Raw genomic sequence first — 17,136 nt, 5'->3', positions numbered from 1 at the left:
ACATGCTGGTCACCTCTCCCCAGGCCTGCTCCAAGCAATGTAGAATTTGTCATGTTTGTCTCTTCCGAGGGGTAAAGGAGTGCAGACAGTCTCTGGGACTACGTGCATGCACACAATGGGCTGAGGACTGAGTTATCATACAAAATGGCATGAAAAGGGTCACTTGGGGGGAGAGTCTGTCGTCATTAAACCAAGTGACTGCAACAGTAATGGCTAAACAGTGGGGTTTGGTGACTTTCCTAGTCTGGGCCTGTAAGGTAGGTAGAAATTCACTAATATTTGTGTCTTGGAGAAATTTCTGAAATGCAGCATTGGTTCGTCTCTCAAACAGAGAGAATGAGAGACCAGGCTCTTACAGAGTCCATCTCTAGAGGGCTTATTTAAATAACCTAAATGATAAAAATGCATGGTTCTCCTTCAAAAGAAAATAACAAACCCGCACTATTAAAAGACCTGAAAAGTCCTGGTATGATTCACTATTCGGGCCATGATAAAGCAGCACATCGAGCACAAGCATAGGAGACAAACCATCTCTTCCTATAAACTGGTGTAACCCCACTGATTTCAGTGGGGTTCTGGCAAGTTGTTCCACCTGAAGGCTGGTCTGTTAGGATGAGGGGTCCAATCCTGCGGGGCTCACTCCCACTCTGTAAATGTTTCAATTGCTGCCTCGACAGCAGGATCATCCTCAGTCCTGACCAAAAATGCTGCACATTTGCCTTAATTATGCCCACAAATGGGTCCTAGGACAACCCTTTTCATGTTCCTGGCCTGGGTTTGAGAGCACCCACAGCACTAGCACTCCCCCAAGACAGGATGAAAAGATACTGAGGTGCTCCCGCAGCATCTGCCTTCCCACTCATTTTTGCAGTGCTGCTGTCAGATCAAAAACGAGGACTCAGAGTGCTTGAGTGCCCTGGGATGCCCTGAAACGGTCTTCTTAAGGGCAGGCAGCACTTATATGTGAGTATGGGCTGGCTATCTGGGAGAGTAGATGCCACATTCATGGAGTTGGGGATTTTACACAGATAGAAGTGGTTTAAAAAGTATATGTGAATGTGGTATTTATTTCCACTGGGTAAGTGAGGATTAGGGAACCAGCCTTATAGCATGGACTATAAAGAAGAAACAGCCCGGAGCAGCAGAACCATCACACACATTTCTCAAGCTGTTTGGTATTAACCAGGCCTGACCACAGCATATGTTAAAACCCAGAGTTCTTGCTGAGAACCACAAATGAGGTTTCCTTCCGGTTTGTCTGCTTGCATAAATTCAGTGTCCCGTTTACGAAGTGTCCCCATGTTCTCATTCACTACACAAAGAAATTCCACCACGGCAAGAGCCAGCCCTGAGCCTAGGACTCACCAAGAGTGGTTTGGGCAGGTTGTCATCCTCACAGATGGCTGTTAGCAAGAGGCCAAAGAGCTTCCCAGGAGCAGCAGATGTTGAGGAGAGGGGCGCATTGTCCAAGTGAGTGCCTGGGCCACGCCAAAAAGCCCAGTTTATGATAGATCTTTTCCTTTTAAACGACTTCTGGCTTAAGTCTGGGAAAAGAGAAAGGTGTTTATTAGAAGAAATGCATTTCAATTCTAATTCCAGTATTTGTTTTGCAGTGGTTGCTATGGTTTCAAATGAAAAAATGTCATGAACTCAACCAACTCTTTGGCATTCGGCTCAGCCTAATCCACCATGCGCATACCTGTGTGTGGAATGTGCTGCCTGACCCAGGCTCCTCGGAGGATCACCAGCATCTGCCCTGCACTGCTCACCACAGGCTCAGCACTTACCGCTAGGTCCAGGATGGAAAACCTCAGCCCACTGACTTCACACAGGGCTAGGCTTGCTAAATAACTCATTTCCCATCCACAGGTGCAGAACCACAGACCTTCTTTGGAGAAAAGTAACACATCACCAGCACGGCCCTCACCTTGGCTTGCTGTCCAGAGGCATCCTGGTTCCCCGGGCAATGCGAGAGAGCACCTGCTCTCCCCACAGGTAGCACCAGAGAATCAGCTAGTGGGGCGAGATGTTTTCAGACCAGGAAAAGTCACAGCCTTTGCTCTCTTCTCCACAAAGTAAATGTACCATTAGTGCCCCTGCTCCAAGCATTTGCTGACCATGGCTGGGGACAGTGCCTGCCCTTTAATCAACGCCTTCCAGATGGCATTTCAGCGTGCTGCTAACACACTGATGGGCTCCGTTTCTCTTCATTTATTTTAATGTATTTCATGAGACAACTAAAGCATATCATTAACTGAAGCTCTTATTTGCAGCACACAGAGAAGGAAATACTAGTATTAGGATACAAAAAGGGCTTTTTCTTACGACCTTTCTCAACATCAGCCAGTGTAAGTGCTTCTTAGCAGCATGGGCTATTGTTCAGGGTGTGTTGAGACTGTTTCTGATGGAAGTGCTAACCAGAAAAAACTTATTCTGATATATTTTTCCTTTTCTAGATGTTTTCAAAATCAATCAGCTTTGATTCAGTAGTTTACCTACCCTGTGCACCTTTCTATTAGCTGGTTCTTCCACCTGGTCAAACATTTTGCTGTCTGCTGTTGTGGAGGGCAGAGGGTAGAAGCAAGGCTTGCAGAAGTAAGGATTGTGGCATATGATATAATACCAGATTTTTCTCTCCTATGCTTTACTACACTTGTTTTTTAGCCCAAACAGTGATTTTCTTTATACGTCATTCCATTCTAGATCATGCCGCCTTTGGGAATGGGTGGAAGTATTTTCATTAGAGGCTTACAGGAAGAAAAGTTACAGTTTAACTCAAAATGTGAACATATGAAAGCTCGATGAAAAAATCTTTTAATAAAAAATAATAAGGCGAATACACATTTCAAGCAGTCTAAAGCTTCATGAAATGTAAGTTTGGCAGTGTCTAAGGCTTTACTTGACACATCATGTTTTGGGAGAACATAACTAACCTAGACCTTTCAAAATGGCATTTTTTTCTTTCAGCTGAGCTGGATATTAGCACGTGAATATGGTTTGCTTCACTTAGAGTTCTATTCATACAATGGAAAATACATATTGGTGTTTTTTCTGGCAACCCTGTAGATCTCAGTGGAAGTAAAAATTAAGAAGAAATACTATTTTAGAGAACAAGGAATAGCAGAAGTGGAAAAAAATCCTTAAAACTAGGAACTTTTTTTAGTCTCTCACTGTTTGCTCTACTCTTAAAAGCCATGGCCCAAACTGACAATGTGAGCAAGGGGTAATTGTGATTAACTGCAGCTCTCTCCTGGGACAGAAAGGAAATCTTAATCTGTATTCTTCAACATACCAGGGCAGAACCAACAAACTGATGTATGGCAATGAAATGCCATGTCACTTACTTAGAAAACTAACATTCACTGAACAACAGGAAAACTCATCCTTTCCACATGTCCTTTTCTAAGGGGGTTGAGAAGTCTTAGGGTAAAGAGCAGAGGAGAAGGGGAGGATGTACACTCTCTTTTCTTGAACCTGTGCAGAGTTACAAAACTAGAAGCCCAGCCTCCTCTAAGCCAAGACAGATGCCAATTATTGCTCTACAGAAGTACTTACACACAAAACCATCAGGGCCTTGCTCTGGTGATTATTCTAGGCCAGAATCAGAAAAAAAAGCAGTAATTCTTTGGTTGCAGATCTTGCTCAGAGATCACAGCAGCCATCTGTTCTGCTCATATTTTACACACAGGGAATTTCTATGCATAGGTAGTGTCCCAGCCTGCAAGTGGCATTTCCTCTTCTTGCAAACTAATCAGAAATTTCTAAATAGAACCTCAGATCTATTTAACAATGTAGCATCCTTTCTGATCAAACCACTGTCAAACAGTTTTAAAAGACCTCCTTTCTGTATTGAGACCAACTTGTTGAAATTTTGCTTTCCCTCTTAATAGATGATTAAATAATAATTTGCATTACAGACTAGCCTCTGACAGCCGTCAGTTCTTTCAAGTTAAACTTTAAGCAAACCAGTATTTACAATACTTTTTAGACATGTGCTCACGAACGTTACTTAATGGCTATGTTTAACTGGTAGGTGACCATTCCCGTTACGTGCTGAAAGGCTGCAGGAGAGGCAACAGAAACACTCCAGTTCCTCCCCACAGTAAATTCTTCTGTACTTTTCTTAACCATCCTGCCAGGACAGCTGATGCAACTACACCACCACAGCTGGTGTCCACACAGCTACTGATTTGACATGATGGCCAGTTGTCAGTCATGTCTGCCTGTCAACACCTACAATGCTGCCTAACCATGCTGCATGCTGGTACAACTGAGCAGCTACCCCTTGCCGACTCCAGAAGGGATAGCGTGTCCAGCACAGCGGTATCAGTGCAGAGAAATGATGCAGGGAGGACAGCACAGCATGTGCGGCAGCGAAACGTGGGGTTACAGCCTCTGCTCTCTGTCAATTTGCCCAGTGTGTGGTGGTGTGCCTCGTGGGTACCTAACAACCACATAGATTTTGGCTTGCTGATCTGAAGATAAGCCCAAACCCAGATCACGGATCTGGCTTGTGCACAGGTACCCTTTGCCATTTTCCAAAACCGAAATAGGTGAGGAGGAGTTAGGAGGAGCATAACAAACAGTGCTCTATGCAAGGAAATCTGGTTTGCAAGCAGCCAGACCTATACATCAGTTTAAAAGGTTTTGTTTGATGAAAGTAGGAAAGGTGAAGGGACAAAATGCTTCTTTCTCCCGCTTATCGCAGTCCCTGTGCAGGACTCGCAGGCTGCCCCAGGCTTCTGCTCCCCCACAGCCAGCCTGGCCTCCCCTCCTGCGGCTCACACAGCACCGCTGACAGCACATCTGCATTAGAACTTTACAGGCCTGATTTGCATTTCTATTTTCTCTTGCCAGTCAACGTCAGCTGCCAAGTGAGGCCTGTAAACCTAATTACACCCCTTTGCTGGATTGCCTCATTCTTAAAATATGCCATGAAGTAATATATGATACAAATTAGTGGGGAGGGGGGGATGAACGAGTGTGGAAAGGAAATTAATTTATATAAAATGCAATCAATTTCCGGAATAATTTGTAATAGACACTGTTATAGCCTCACTATGTTTAATTTCTAAAAACATTACAAATGGATTCTATTCATATATTGTGGGAGATCTTAGCTGTTGGGGAGTACACAGGATAACAGTGTGCATATGTTATTTTTACTATTATATGGTCATTAATGGTGAAGTAGGGTAGAGTTTCTAATTAAGCAGAGTATTCCAGTATTAAGGACAACAAAAACACACCATGGGATGCATCCTTGTCCTACAGAGTTTTTGGTCTGATGTCGTTTGTTTTACTCATGAGCAGTGAGCAGTCATCGTGTCATTGACAGCAGCGTACAAAACAGAGAGCAGGTGCTCGTCTTTTTTGCAGCATCAGGGCCAAAGGCAGATGAAAATACTACCGTCTCCATTTTACTCAAAAAGAATTGAAATAAAGAAGTCGTATTTGCTCACTTCATCTAGGTACTCAAGCACATGTCTAGGCTTTGCTGTGTGAGGGTCCCAGTGAGGCAGGTGTGAGTCCTAAGTAGCTGCTTGAGACAAATGATGCTGACAAACGCTGCGTGGGAATTCCGTGCCAAAGTCAAGCCTTGACTCCTGAACCGTAAAACCACCCTGCCTTGCTGCAGAGCACGGCAAGGGCTGCAGAGAGAAGCTCAGCTAATAGACTTACAAAAAAACGCAGGGGAGAGATCTTGTCTTTCTTTTGCCAGTTTTAGAAAAACCATTTGACAGGCAGCTTGTCAAAACGTAACTGAGGAAGGTGACACACATACAACAGCACACTCAAATCAGGGAGAGCTCCACTGCAAAATCCTCCATGCAGATGGAAGGTACATCTGCACCCTCCTCTGCGCTTTCCATCACCCTCCCCATCCCGGCACGTTTGCTTTCTAGAGCAGAGGCAGGGCGGTGTCCGGGCGGTGTGTGAGCGATGCTGGGACGTACCGTTCAGCTGCGGGCACACAGCCAGGCGGCTTGGCTTCAGCACAAACTGGCACTGCAGCTCCTGGGGCAGCTGCTCCGTCAAGAAGGACCCCTGAAGCTGCCTGGGGCAGGCACAGTGCTTTGATCCATGGGGCATCGCGTCGCGAATGTGGCTCATTTTAATTCCAAAGGGATATTCATGTCCTGTTCAAAGAGAAATCATCATAATCTGTGTTGGATTGACTGGAGACTTGCAAAACTCCATCTGCCTTGGAGGAAAACCAGATTTCGCATGCTGGCCTGCAGCGCTTTCTCTCTCAGTAATCTCAGAATTTATGCTTTTCTGCATATTTATACCAGCACAAATCATACACTGGGAGACATGGAGTTACTACGCTCAATGTAGTTAAAGAGACATAAAAGTAAAATCAGGCCTATTAGAGCTGCATTGTGTAAAAGCCCGTCAGAAAAAGAAAAAGTTACAATTTCTGAATTCAATGTTTTCTGCTTTCCTTGTGACACTGGATGTTTAGGTATCAGTTGCTCATATGGTTCTGGTAAGAAACAAGATTTTGGGAGCAGTCACCTATCAAATTTTTGCTGAGCATGCAAAACTGAAAAATACAGTGTGAAAGTGATCTTCCCTCCCTCTCCATGCAACAGCCATCAGCTCAGTCAAACAAGACACAATTACAGTTCCTGTCTGAGGCTGAAACAGGAAGGAAACATTAATCACAGGGCTAATGCAAATGAGCTATGCTCGGCATTAACCAGCATCTTTGGGGACTACACAGAGGCAATTCAGTTCTGGAGGAGCTTTCAAAAATGCCACCTGGAAGATATTTTTTGAACTTGTCTAAAGACTTGGCAGTTGAAATACATTTAATATGGGTGCAATGTTAAGACATTTTACTTAACTTGCACTTAGACTTCAACACTGATAGTGGAAGAGACGTTATTTGAGATTATAGGCAGTGTGAAGCTGAAGAACCATCGAACTCTGCTTCTGATGTCTACCTATGATAAGAGTTGGCTTTATCTAATAAACCTTGGCATAAATATGAAGAACAGCATCAGTTTTATATCAGATTCTTCTTTTCCAAGGATTGTAACTTGAATTTGCAGTGAGAGAGTGTCAGTCAATTAGAAAGGCCTTTCCCATTCCTGAATTCTCTGGTTCTATATTGAAAACCATGGCTATGATTTTATCTGAAGAAACCACATGGAGAGTTGCAAAGACAAAGTCTGGTGTGTTTCAAAGACAAAGGAGTTTGCTCTGTCTATAAGGTGCACAAGTTAGACATTTTATAAATATTAATGTTATCTGACTCCAGCACAGCATTTGTAGCTAAGGCTGCTTTAAGAAGGAATGCTAAGATTTACTGTGGTTAGATTTGCAGAAGGAAAACAGAAAATCCACAAATTTTTCTTGTTCTAATCATCTGTGAACTCATATAGCACAAGTAATGCTGGGCTTCTACAGGGAAAGGTTCTTAATAAGAGAGAGGGATTTATTCTCAGTGAATCATGGGCCAAAATCAAATCACTCCATCCAATCACTTCTGAGCTTTGGGTTGATTCCTGGGGATGAAATGTTTCGAAAAGCACTTCAGAAAGTGAATAAGCAACAATTTGCTCGTAATCAGAGGGGAGCTGTCAGCCAGCAAGAGAAACACAGGATTGTAAAGGACCTCTTGAATCAGTTAACTTGTGTTGTGGAAGAACAGAACATTTCTCAAAACTCTGCTGAGTTTTGCTGAGGGGGGAGTAAACAATGCTATGGAAGAAATACGGTAAAGCTGGAGCAGCTCCAGGAGAGGAGGTGAGTGGAGAGGCTGACTGTAGAAAGACTGAGGCTCATGCAGCAAAATTGGGGCAGAAATAAATGAGCATTTTCCAACCTCTTTGTGACACAAACAAACAATTGCTCTTCAAAACAAAGGATCAGCATCTGACTAGCTCCCCAAATAAGCAAACTTGCGTGACAGGGAAGTAAGAGAAAAAACCAGGAAAAACCAAACCAAAACAAAAGAGGAAACCACACTTCAGTCTTCTCTGTATTTCTTGCTTCCTTCAGCACTAAAAACTGAGTGAATGTTGAAAAACAAAAACATGTCAAGAACTTACCAATAAGAGGGTAAGGAGCATCTTCTCTTCCTGAAATCACCCACAGCTTGTAGTCTTTCTCAGAGCCCTTTAAAACCAAAATTAAGAATAAGCTTGCCAGCCATTAAGAACAGGTTCATGTTAGGTTTCTCACAATATATGGATAATCTGCACCTTGCCTTTACTTTTGCAGTGCCGAAATTTGCCACCAGCTAAGCTTCTAAGGGAGTGGAGCATCTCCCTTATGAGGAAAGGCTGAGGGAGCTGGGGCTCTTTAGCTTGGAGAAGAGGAGACTGAGGGGTGACCTCATCAATGTTTATAAATATGTAAAGGGTGAATGTCATGAGGATGGAGCCAGGCTCTTCTCGGTGACAACCAATGATAGGACAAGGGGTAATGGGTTCAAACTGGAACACAAGAGGTTCCACTTAAATTTGAGAAGAAACTTCTTCTCAGTGAGGGTGACAGACACTGGAACAGGCTGCCCAGGGAGGTTGTGGAGTCTCCTTCTCTGGAGACATTCAAAACCGGCCTGGACGCCTTCCTGTGTAACCTCACCTAGGTGTTCCTGCTCTGGCAGGGGGGTCGGACTGGATGATCTTTTGAGGTCCCTTCCAATCCCTAACATTCTGTGATTCTGTGATACTGTGATTCTGTGATTCTGTGTGTCTGTCATGTGCAATGTGGTTTATGTGACCAGGGTCCAGCTCCGAGCAACGAGAGGGGCTGGAGCCCGTCATTTCTGAAGGAAAAGGAGATTTGCCCCAGTTCTTTCACTGCTCCTGGAAGCAGAGAGATGGAGGTCACAGCCTGCCAGGACTCAGGATTGCTTTTGGGGTCAAACCAAGATGCTACCCATGCCAGACACCCTCGCCATGTGGCTGAGTCAGTCCCTGGCCTGTGTGCCTCCCACTCGCGGCTGGACATGAGGCAGCCCCCAGCTTGGAAGGGACATCCAGCCCCAGGTGCTGCTCCTGGCTCCCAGCACATCTGTGTCCTGCTTCTCCCCAATGGTGCTAAGCAGCATCCAGTCCCACAGAGACACAGGTCTGATCCCATAGAGGGATTACAGGTAAGCAGCGTGAAGTGGAGGCTGGCAGCCGAGCATGTGGCAGACGACGGGCAGTTGGTGCAAGCGAAGGTGACCCTTCGGCTCCGACCTGAGTAACAGGGTAATCGCATCTTCTGGGACACGCTCTGGCAGCACAGGCACTCTCAGCCTCACACCTGAGACATCTGCTCCACCACCTCCCCACCTACGGAGCTCAGGCTTGCCAGCCCACAGCATCCCATGCCCTGAGCTGGAGAGCCAGGCAGGAGCACCTTCATAGAATCATAGTATCACAGAACTATTTTGGTTGGAAAAGACCTTTGAGATCATAAAGTCCAACTATTATCTTAGCACTACCAAGTCCACCTCTAATCCACGTCCCTAAGAACCTCATCTATGTGTCTTTTAAACACCTCCAGGGATGGTGACTCCACCACTTCCCTGGGCAGCCTGTTCCAATGCCTGACAACCCTTTCCATGAAGAAACCTCCTAATATCCAATCTAAATCTCCCCTGGCACAACTTGAGGCCATTTCCTCTTGTCCTACCACTTGCTACTTGGGAGAAAAGACCAACCCCCTCCATGATACAACCTCCTTTCAGGTAGTTGCAGACAGTGATAAGGTCTCCCCTCAGCCTCCTTTTCTCCAGGCTAAACAGCCCCAGTTCCCTCAGCTGCTCCTCATCAGACTTGTGCTCCAGACCCCTCACCAGCTTCGTTGCCCTTCTCTGAACTCTCTCCAGCACCTCAATGTCTTTCCTGTGGTGAGGGGCCCAAAACTGAACACAGGATTTGAGGTGCGGCCTCACCAGCACCGAGTACAGCGGGACGATCACTGCCCTGGTCCTGCTGGCCACACTATTCCTGATACAAGCCAGGATGCTGTTGGCCTTTTTGGCCACCTGGGCACACTGCTGGCTCACGTTCATCCAGCTGTCGATCAACACCCCCAGATCCTTTTCCACCAGGCAGCTTTCCAGCCACTCTTCCCCGAGCCTGTAGCGCTGCCTGGGGTTGTTGTGACCCAAGTGCAGGACCCGGCACTTGCCCTTGTTGAACCTCATACAATTGGCCTCAGCCCAACGATCCAGCTGGTCCAGATCCCTCTGTATGGCCTTCCTACCCTCCAGCAGATCAACGCTCCCACCCAGCTTGGTGTCATCTGCAAACTTACTGAGAGTGCACTCAAGCCCCTCAACCAGATCACTGATAAAGATATTAAAGAGAACTGGCCTCGAGAGATCTGATTCGCCTGAGACGTGAGCCCATACTGATGATGCCGAGGTAAGGATGGCACCCAAGGGGCTCCTAGCACTCAGCGCTGCCCCAAAATCTCCTCATAGGGCTGTTGTCGGCCCTTTTGTGCAGCTCTTTTGTGTGGAAGGGCTTGGGAGCACCGGATGGTACTTTAAGACTGCTGAGCTTTCTTTTAAAATTTACAGGGGAGAGGATAAATTTACATCAAAGGAGACAATTTCCAGAGGATTGGAGAACGTGAACATCTTTGGGAAAAGCTGTGTAAAACTGCTGATTTGAAAGAAAATTCTAAATATGGCCTTCAGCATAAATATACATGTCAATATTGCAGTTTAACTGAAGAATAGTACATTTTTTCAGATATGACGGTGAGACAATAGAGATAAAAAGAATGACATTTAATATAAACCACTCTCAGGACAAAAGGTAATACCACTAGCAAAGATAATACACTGTATGAAAAGCAATCTGTTCTACCTTAAATCCCTTTTCAGTGACGCTGCTAATCAGGATAATTAAAGTCTCAAAGTTTTCTGGCTACAAAAGGTGATAAATACCTTATGATAGTATTTATTTAGCTTTAAAATGAAATCCTACTCTTTTTTAAGCAGCTTTGCCTACTACCCTGCATTGTCTGGACCTTCATCCAGTGTTCCCAAAGCTCTTGAAACTCTTTCTGCTTGCTGCACGCAGCTGGTGTAATGCTGATACACCCAATAAAGCCTTCGCAGTTTGCTCTCTGACTGACAGAGCTTTCTGGCCCATATTAGCACTGCTGTTAAGTTAGCTAGCAGGGGCCAGAAGGAAAATAAATAGGCTTTGGAGACATCCCTGGTGCCTTAGGGCAAGCAGCCAGGAGCAAATAAATACAGCTGAGGAGCACAAGAAAGGCTATTTACTTTTCCTTTTAAATATATATATGAAAGGGTTCGTTGCTGTGAAGGGGAAGCAGGGGAAGGGGAAGAGCTAGCAAGTGCAGTTCCAGGAGGCAGACTGCTCATCTCTCGATTGCAAATGTTGCCCTTTATGGGCTTTATGAGGCCATTTGTCAGTATAAATGGGACTGTCCCAGAAAAATCAGCAAGTGTGCTTACAGAGCTGAGAAACCCAAGGCCCTTCTTCCTGCCCCACTTGGTAATTTGGAACAGATGATCAATGCCGTTTTGCACGAACTAGTTGTCATTTTACCAGACAAACCACAGAGGGAAAAACTCTGATGTGTTAAACCAGAGTGAACTCAGCCAAAGTAATAGCCTCATTAATCACACAACATGTGAAATGTAGTTTTTATGATTGCCATTGAAAAGTCATAGAGCTCCTTTCAAGTGGTTCTTTCTGGACATAAATAAAAAACCTCGAGACAGCACATAAAGCAAAGCTTCCTCACAGAACAATCCTAAGAGGGGGTTGGCTACAGCTTAATTTATTTAGCTTGTTTGATTTTATTGCTCCTCTTATGATATGCCTCTAATGAAAAAGGCTTTATTCTATGAAGATACAGCGAAAAAATGTGGTATATTACTTGGGAAAATAATTCTGCAGGCAAGATTTTACATCTTTCAGATGGCTTTCATTCTTTTTCCACTAAAAATAAAAATGTAAAGTTGAGGAAAGTGTTGATTGTCATACATACAAAAGAACACAGAGCTGAAACCTAATCAGCTCCTCTTCCGCTCATGTCAAACAAAATATTCTCTTCCAACACTACAATGTTCCTGTTTTTTCTGCACGCAAAATGGGGAAGCGCAAATGGCACACATAAAAGGACATGAACCTATTGAAGACAGTAGAGGAGGAGGGCCACAAAGATGGCCAGGGGGCTGGAGCACCTCTCCTGTGACGACAGGCTGAGTTGGGCTTGTTCAGCCTGGAGAAGAGAAGGCTCCAGGTAGACCTTACAGCAGCCTTCTAGTACCTAAAAGAGACCCAAAAGAAAGCTGGAGAAGGACTATTTACAAGGGCATGTGGTGATAGAACAAGGGGTAATGGCTTTAAACTGAAAGAGGGGAGATTTAGATTAGATATTATATAAGGGAGAAATTCTTCAGCATGAGGGTGGTGAGGCACTGGAACAGGCTGCCCAGAGAAGCTGTGGATGCTCCATCCCTGGAAGTGTTCAAGACTGGGTTGGATGGGGCTTTGAGCAACCTGGTCTAGTGGAAGGTGACCCTGCCCATGGAAGGGGGGTTGGAACAGAATGATCTGTAAGGTCCCTTCCAACTCAAACTCTATGATAAAATGGTTAAAAATGAAACACATAATAGTGAAGACTTGCAGTTGTAATATAGCACAATCTCTCGATTTTTGGTGAAGACTGGGGTAGACAATGAGATGGATTTTAACTCACATCCTAGCTTCTCCAACTTACAGTTCCTCTATCAACTCCAGAGCTACTTTAATTGTATAAACTGCTGGATTCTAAGCTCAGGCCCGAGCAACAGCCCTAGTGTAAATGGGATATCTGAGTCATAACAAGAGAGACAGAAATTACTGTACCTAGGAAATACCAAACTAGCAGAATAGGCCCCTGGATCCATTAAAAGCCTTTATAAATTAGAGATAATGAGTGCTAGGGAAGGAAAATTCTGGAGTGGCATTTGGTCATATCTGACTCTTCACAATGAAGGCTGTGGTATAGGAAGACTTGTCAGATTCCACACAATGAGATCAATGTATACATCAAGACTAAGACATTTTAAAAAATCTTGTTACCCATGCAGCAGACTGACAGGCCAGTTAAAAAGCTGTCATCCAGGAGCTTCTGTGACCATGGACGTTTGTTGGAGGCACATTGTGAAACAACGAGAAAAACACAATAAGGGAGCCAGAATTCTTGTCCCTTGCACTGATTCGTTACTACACCTGAGGTACTACCTTGTCCGGTTTACAGGAAAGGGAGCCAGTTCAGGCAGTACTTGGTCTACTAGGAATTGCTGCATTTACTTGCTGCACTATCCTGCATTATCGTAAGTCCTGTAAAGTCTTTTTCCAAAACAGTTTCAGGACACTGCTTAAATTGGGTGCATTCAGATTCTGTGCAATCACTCAGTTACATTCATATCTCACATGACACTAAAGGTCCACAGATATTTAGAGTGTCTGATTTGGACACTTGAGAGCAGTGCTTGTATTTGTTATCTGGGGACACAGCTAATCAGGCATGTTTGCACATTTTGAAACCAACTAACAAGCATGTCAGTAGGTTTCCTGTTCACAGTGAAGTATGCAATAGGAGCTGTCTCAAACTCTCACTTTTTGTGTCAAGGTATCTCCTCTTAGGCATGAGGAAAATGGATTTTAAAAGAAGCTTCAAACATGATGGACCCCTTACAGGGACGACAGACTTTATTCGAAACTTTTAAGGCACTTGATGATCTCTGGAGGTCTATATATTAACTAAGCACTGTTGCTTCATTTCACCAACACTGAATTGCTATGATAAAGCATTTAATTAATGTTCATATCCTAAAACTTGGAAAAAGTGCAAGAGAAGATTCGATTATTAAAATGACTACAAAAAGACTCATTAAAACTGGTGCAAGGACTTACGTTAATTCCCAGCTGCTGCAGGGCCATGAGAATTACATCGTTTGCTGTATCAACATTGGTTACACTTAGGGTTTTTGACTGCGAACAGAAAAAAGGGGAAGGGGAAAGTAGGATTAAAAATCTGGATTTGCAAAGAGTATCTGAAGTACAACAGCTCTGCATAATTCATTGTTGAAAAATAACGTTAAAATTTTACTTGATGAGTTAGTTATACTACATAATAAAGACCCAGCTGAGACCAAGGTTTGACTCCTCTGCTTTGTCACATGCTTTCTGGTTTTGCTCCCCACTTCCCCAACAGCTCCATCAGATGGAAGAGTGCCCTGACTACTGGGGACAAGACCTCCACATTAAAAGATGAGAAAGGACACAGCCACTAACTGCACTTTAGACACTGCAGGAGGGAAACAATGGCTTCACTAATTTAAAAGCATACAAGTGTCCTTTGAAAAAATTGAGCTTTTCAGTAAAAGAAGAGGTTCTTGTATCCATTGTTAATAAATTCTGTCCTTTTCTATTGAAGATTTAACTGGTAAGAAAATACTGTACATAGGCTGTTCATCTCTATATCCTTTGCCACTTTCTGTATAGACTTCTCAAAGCTAGATTTGGCTTAATATCAGAACCGCTTCCTGTCAGTAATCTTTCATCCATTTAAAATGCTACCTCTCCGGCATCCTCCAGAATCTGCTGATCAGCGGTATGGAAAAGTATGGTTTTGCAGAAACACTGCTTTATAAATAGCTACGGTGAGCAACACGAAGTGCCAGGCTTTGTGTTGGAGGCAGCATGGCTCTCCACAAGGCGGCCCTTTCCCAGGGAGATTCCAGCACCTGCTGCCCAGCACCAGCATCACCCCCGCACAGCTGGGTGACGCTCGGTACCTCTGCACCATGGCTTGCTCTTATGCAGGGCAGCACATTTCAAACACACCAGGATTAATGACTCCATCCTCAGCCCCTCTGGGATGCGGCAGCACCGCTGCCATCGCCTTGCAGAGGCAAGAACAAGTGGGGACAGCGTGTCCAGAGTGGCTTTTGCTTGCACCATCACACCCACGCTGGCCTCACTTCCAACTCGACAAGCAGGTCCCACACATCCAGCACGGGTTACTCAGCCCTCTTCAGAGGCATGCTAGTTTGGCTCTGCTAACAAGACTACACAGCCACAAACCGCCCAGGCGTATCCAATGGCCCAAAGAAGGGAAGGTGGCAGAGCTGGGATATAAATGTTCATTGCCAGTCCCAAGACAGTTTGCTATATACCATGCTGCCCTGTGTAGCATATCACTTTTACACTGGCTATAAGATGTTCAGGTGAAACAACCCCCTGACATTCTGCATTTAGAAAAGATCTGAGCTGTATGTTTGTATAAGTCCCTGACGATAACAAGCTGCCATGGCAATTAAAGCAAAGTAGTGAGAATACTGTATTATCTTGCTTCAGGACATATCTGAATGCTCATACCATAAAAAATTCAACATTTGCCTGAAGCAATGACATCTGGCTCTCAGGAGTAGGTCAGTACATTTGCATAAGTTTTGCTCTTGGCTAGAATATAATAAAATGGTGCATGCCTTGTGTTCAGCCTTCCTACCCTCCAAAAATGAAATAATTCTTGGGCATCTCCAGCTGCTGTAGCACAAGGACCACAGTGCCATAAGAACTATTTGCATCACAAAGTTTCCATCTGCTCCTCCTCTGTTTTATTATTGATAATAGCTAGACTACAATGTGCTGTTTCTAGGACTGTCAGGATCAGGAAACTGCATTTGGCTCACGAGATAATTATAGCTAAGGAGAAAAGACATTAAACAAACAAACAAACAAACAACAGAACAACAAACCCTGGTACAAGAGTGCAACACTTGAGCACATAAATGATTTATAGACATCTACATCTGAGCATACCTTGATCTGCAGTTCTGCATTTGAACTATGACAATTATTGTTTATTAACATTTGTCTTAGCAACCTGGCAATTTTAACGAGTATTGTTTACCTTAAAATTGATTTTCTGAAAAAAGGCAGACTCCTTTATGCTTACATCTATGCAAATACAGAATTCTAAGTGTAGATTCACTGTTGGGCAAAGACCTCCAATGAAGTCTAACTTCTGTGAAAATTTATCGTGTCCTTGTAAATACTCTTTAGGCTTCTGAGCATGAAATACAGACCTTACAAGCACAGTTAGAAAGAAAGGACAAATACATGAGAAGCAAGGGAAGAATGGATGGATTATCACTGACTGCTAGGGTATCCCTAGGGAACTGGCTACATATGAGAATTTAGTTTAAATTGGTTAAAAAGGACTTGGTAAAAAAGGTGCAAATCACCCTGTAGATGACCTTTCTTTGGCAATTTACCTTGTGCCTATAAATTTACCAGCATCAGCCAGCTGATGAAAAACATGCTTAAGGCAATTTCAGGGTGTTCATATACACAGCTTTACTGACTTATGATCATTATAAACAATAAAACACATTGCAGCTTTGCAGAATTGAATGAAGGCAGCTGTGGGTTTAGATCAGTTTTACAAGCAAAAAAGGGTACATTGTACTGGGCATTTCTGAAGATGCTTATGCCTACGTTCCGCTAGAGGTGTTTCGTGGGACTTCACATGGTACAGTCTTTAGATTGCGTGCCAGAACCAGTATTTCTTACTAAGCACACTGTCTTTAAAAAGGAACTCATGTATTAAACACAGGAAACAAACATTCCGAGGCTGCATATGCCAAGTCTTTTAAAGGGGCTGGATCCTTAAAGAAGGCTGCAAACCAAAGGAACCCTCCCAATATCCAAAGGATTGACAGGTGACTAGCACTCATAGGTGATGTGGATTTAGACCCCCGTTTAGCTCAAGAGCACTTACATATGCACATGTTCCCACGTCCTTTGCAATTATCTTCAGAGGAATGCTTTTAGGATAGTCTTTTTCCTTCTCTTCTCTTATTCGACTGACAAAACAAGTACAAAATAAGTAAATTTTTAATATTGCAAACATAAATAGCAAGAAGGAGATTTAAATAGCAATCAAGCAGTAACTGGATAAGAAGTAGATTGTTTGCAGAAGTACCGCAGTAGAAAGATCTCTGAGGACAAGAAAGCAGTATCCGGCAGTATCTGAAAGGGATGCTGACTGCAGCTCCCAGTAATGCCGTGTTGTATTAAAGTTCATTGTAGGAATCAGCGTAAGCAGTAGAGAAACTGTATTTAAAAAATCAAGCTAAAACTA

General features: G+C 43.9%; 1 protein-coding gene across 1 annotated transcript in view; it reads right to left on the bottom strand.

Moving 5' to 3' along the window:
- ARHGAP20 (Rho GTPase activating protein 20) overlaps positions 1–17,136 on the bottom strand; it is a 62,587-nt gene that overhangs the window by 7,067 nt on the left and 38,384 nt on the right. The window contains exons 7-11 of the mRNA XM_065647327.1: positions 16,774–16,858; positions 13,902–13,979; positions 8,064–8,130; positions 5,958–6,140; positions 1,366–1,544 (exon numbers count right to left, since the gene is read on the bottom strand). Coding sequence (XP_065503399.1) covers positions 1,366–1,544; positions 5,958–6,140; positions 8,064–8,130; positions 13,902–13,979; positions 16,774–16,858 — 592 coding nt within the window. The remainder of the gene's footprint in view (positions 1–1,365; positions 1,545–5,957; positions 6,141–8,063; positions 8,131–13,901; positions 13,980–16,773; positions 16,859–17,136) is intronic.

The sequence above is a fragment of the Caloenas nicobarica genome, chromosome 1 (assembly GCF_036013445.1).
Source record: "Caloenas nicobarica isolate bCalNic1 chromosome 1, bCalNic1.hap1, whole genome shotgun sequence".
NCBI classification, from domain to species: Eukaryota; Metazoa; Chordata; class Aves; order Columbiformes; family Columbidae; genus Caloenas; species Caloenas nicobarica.
Note: the sequence above shows the minus strand (reverse complement) of the source record. Positions and strands in the feature narration are given on the sequence as shown.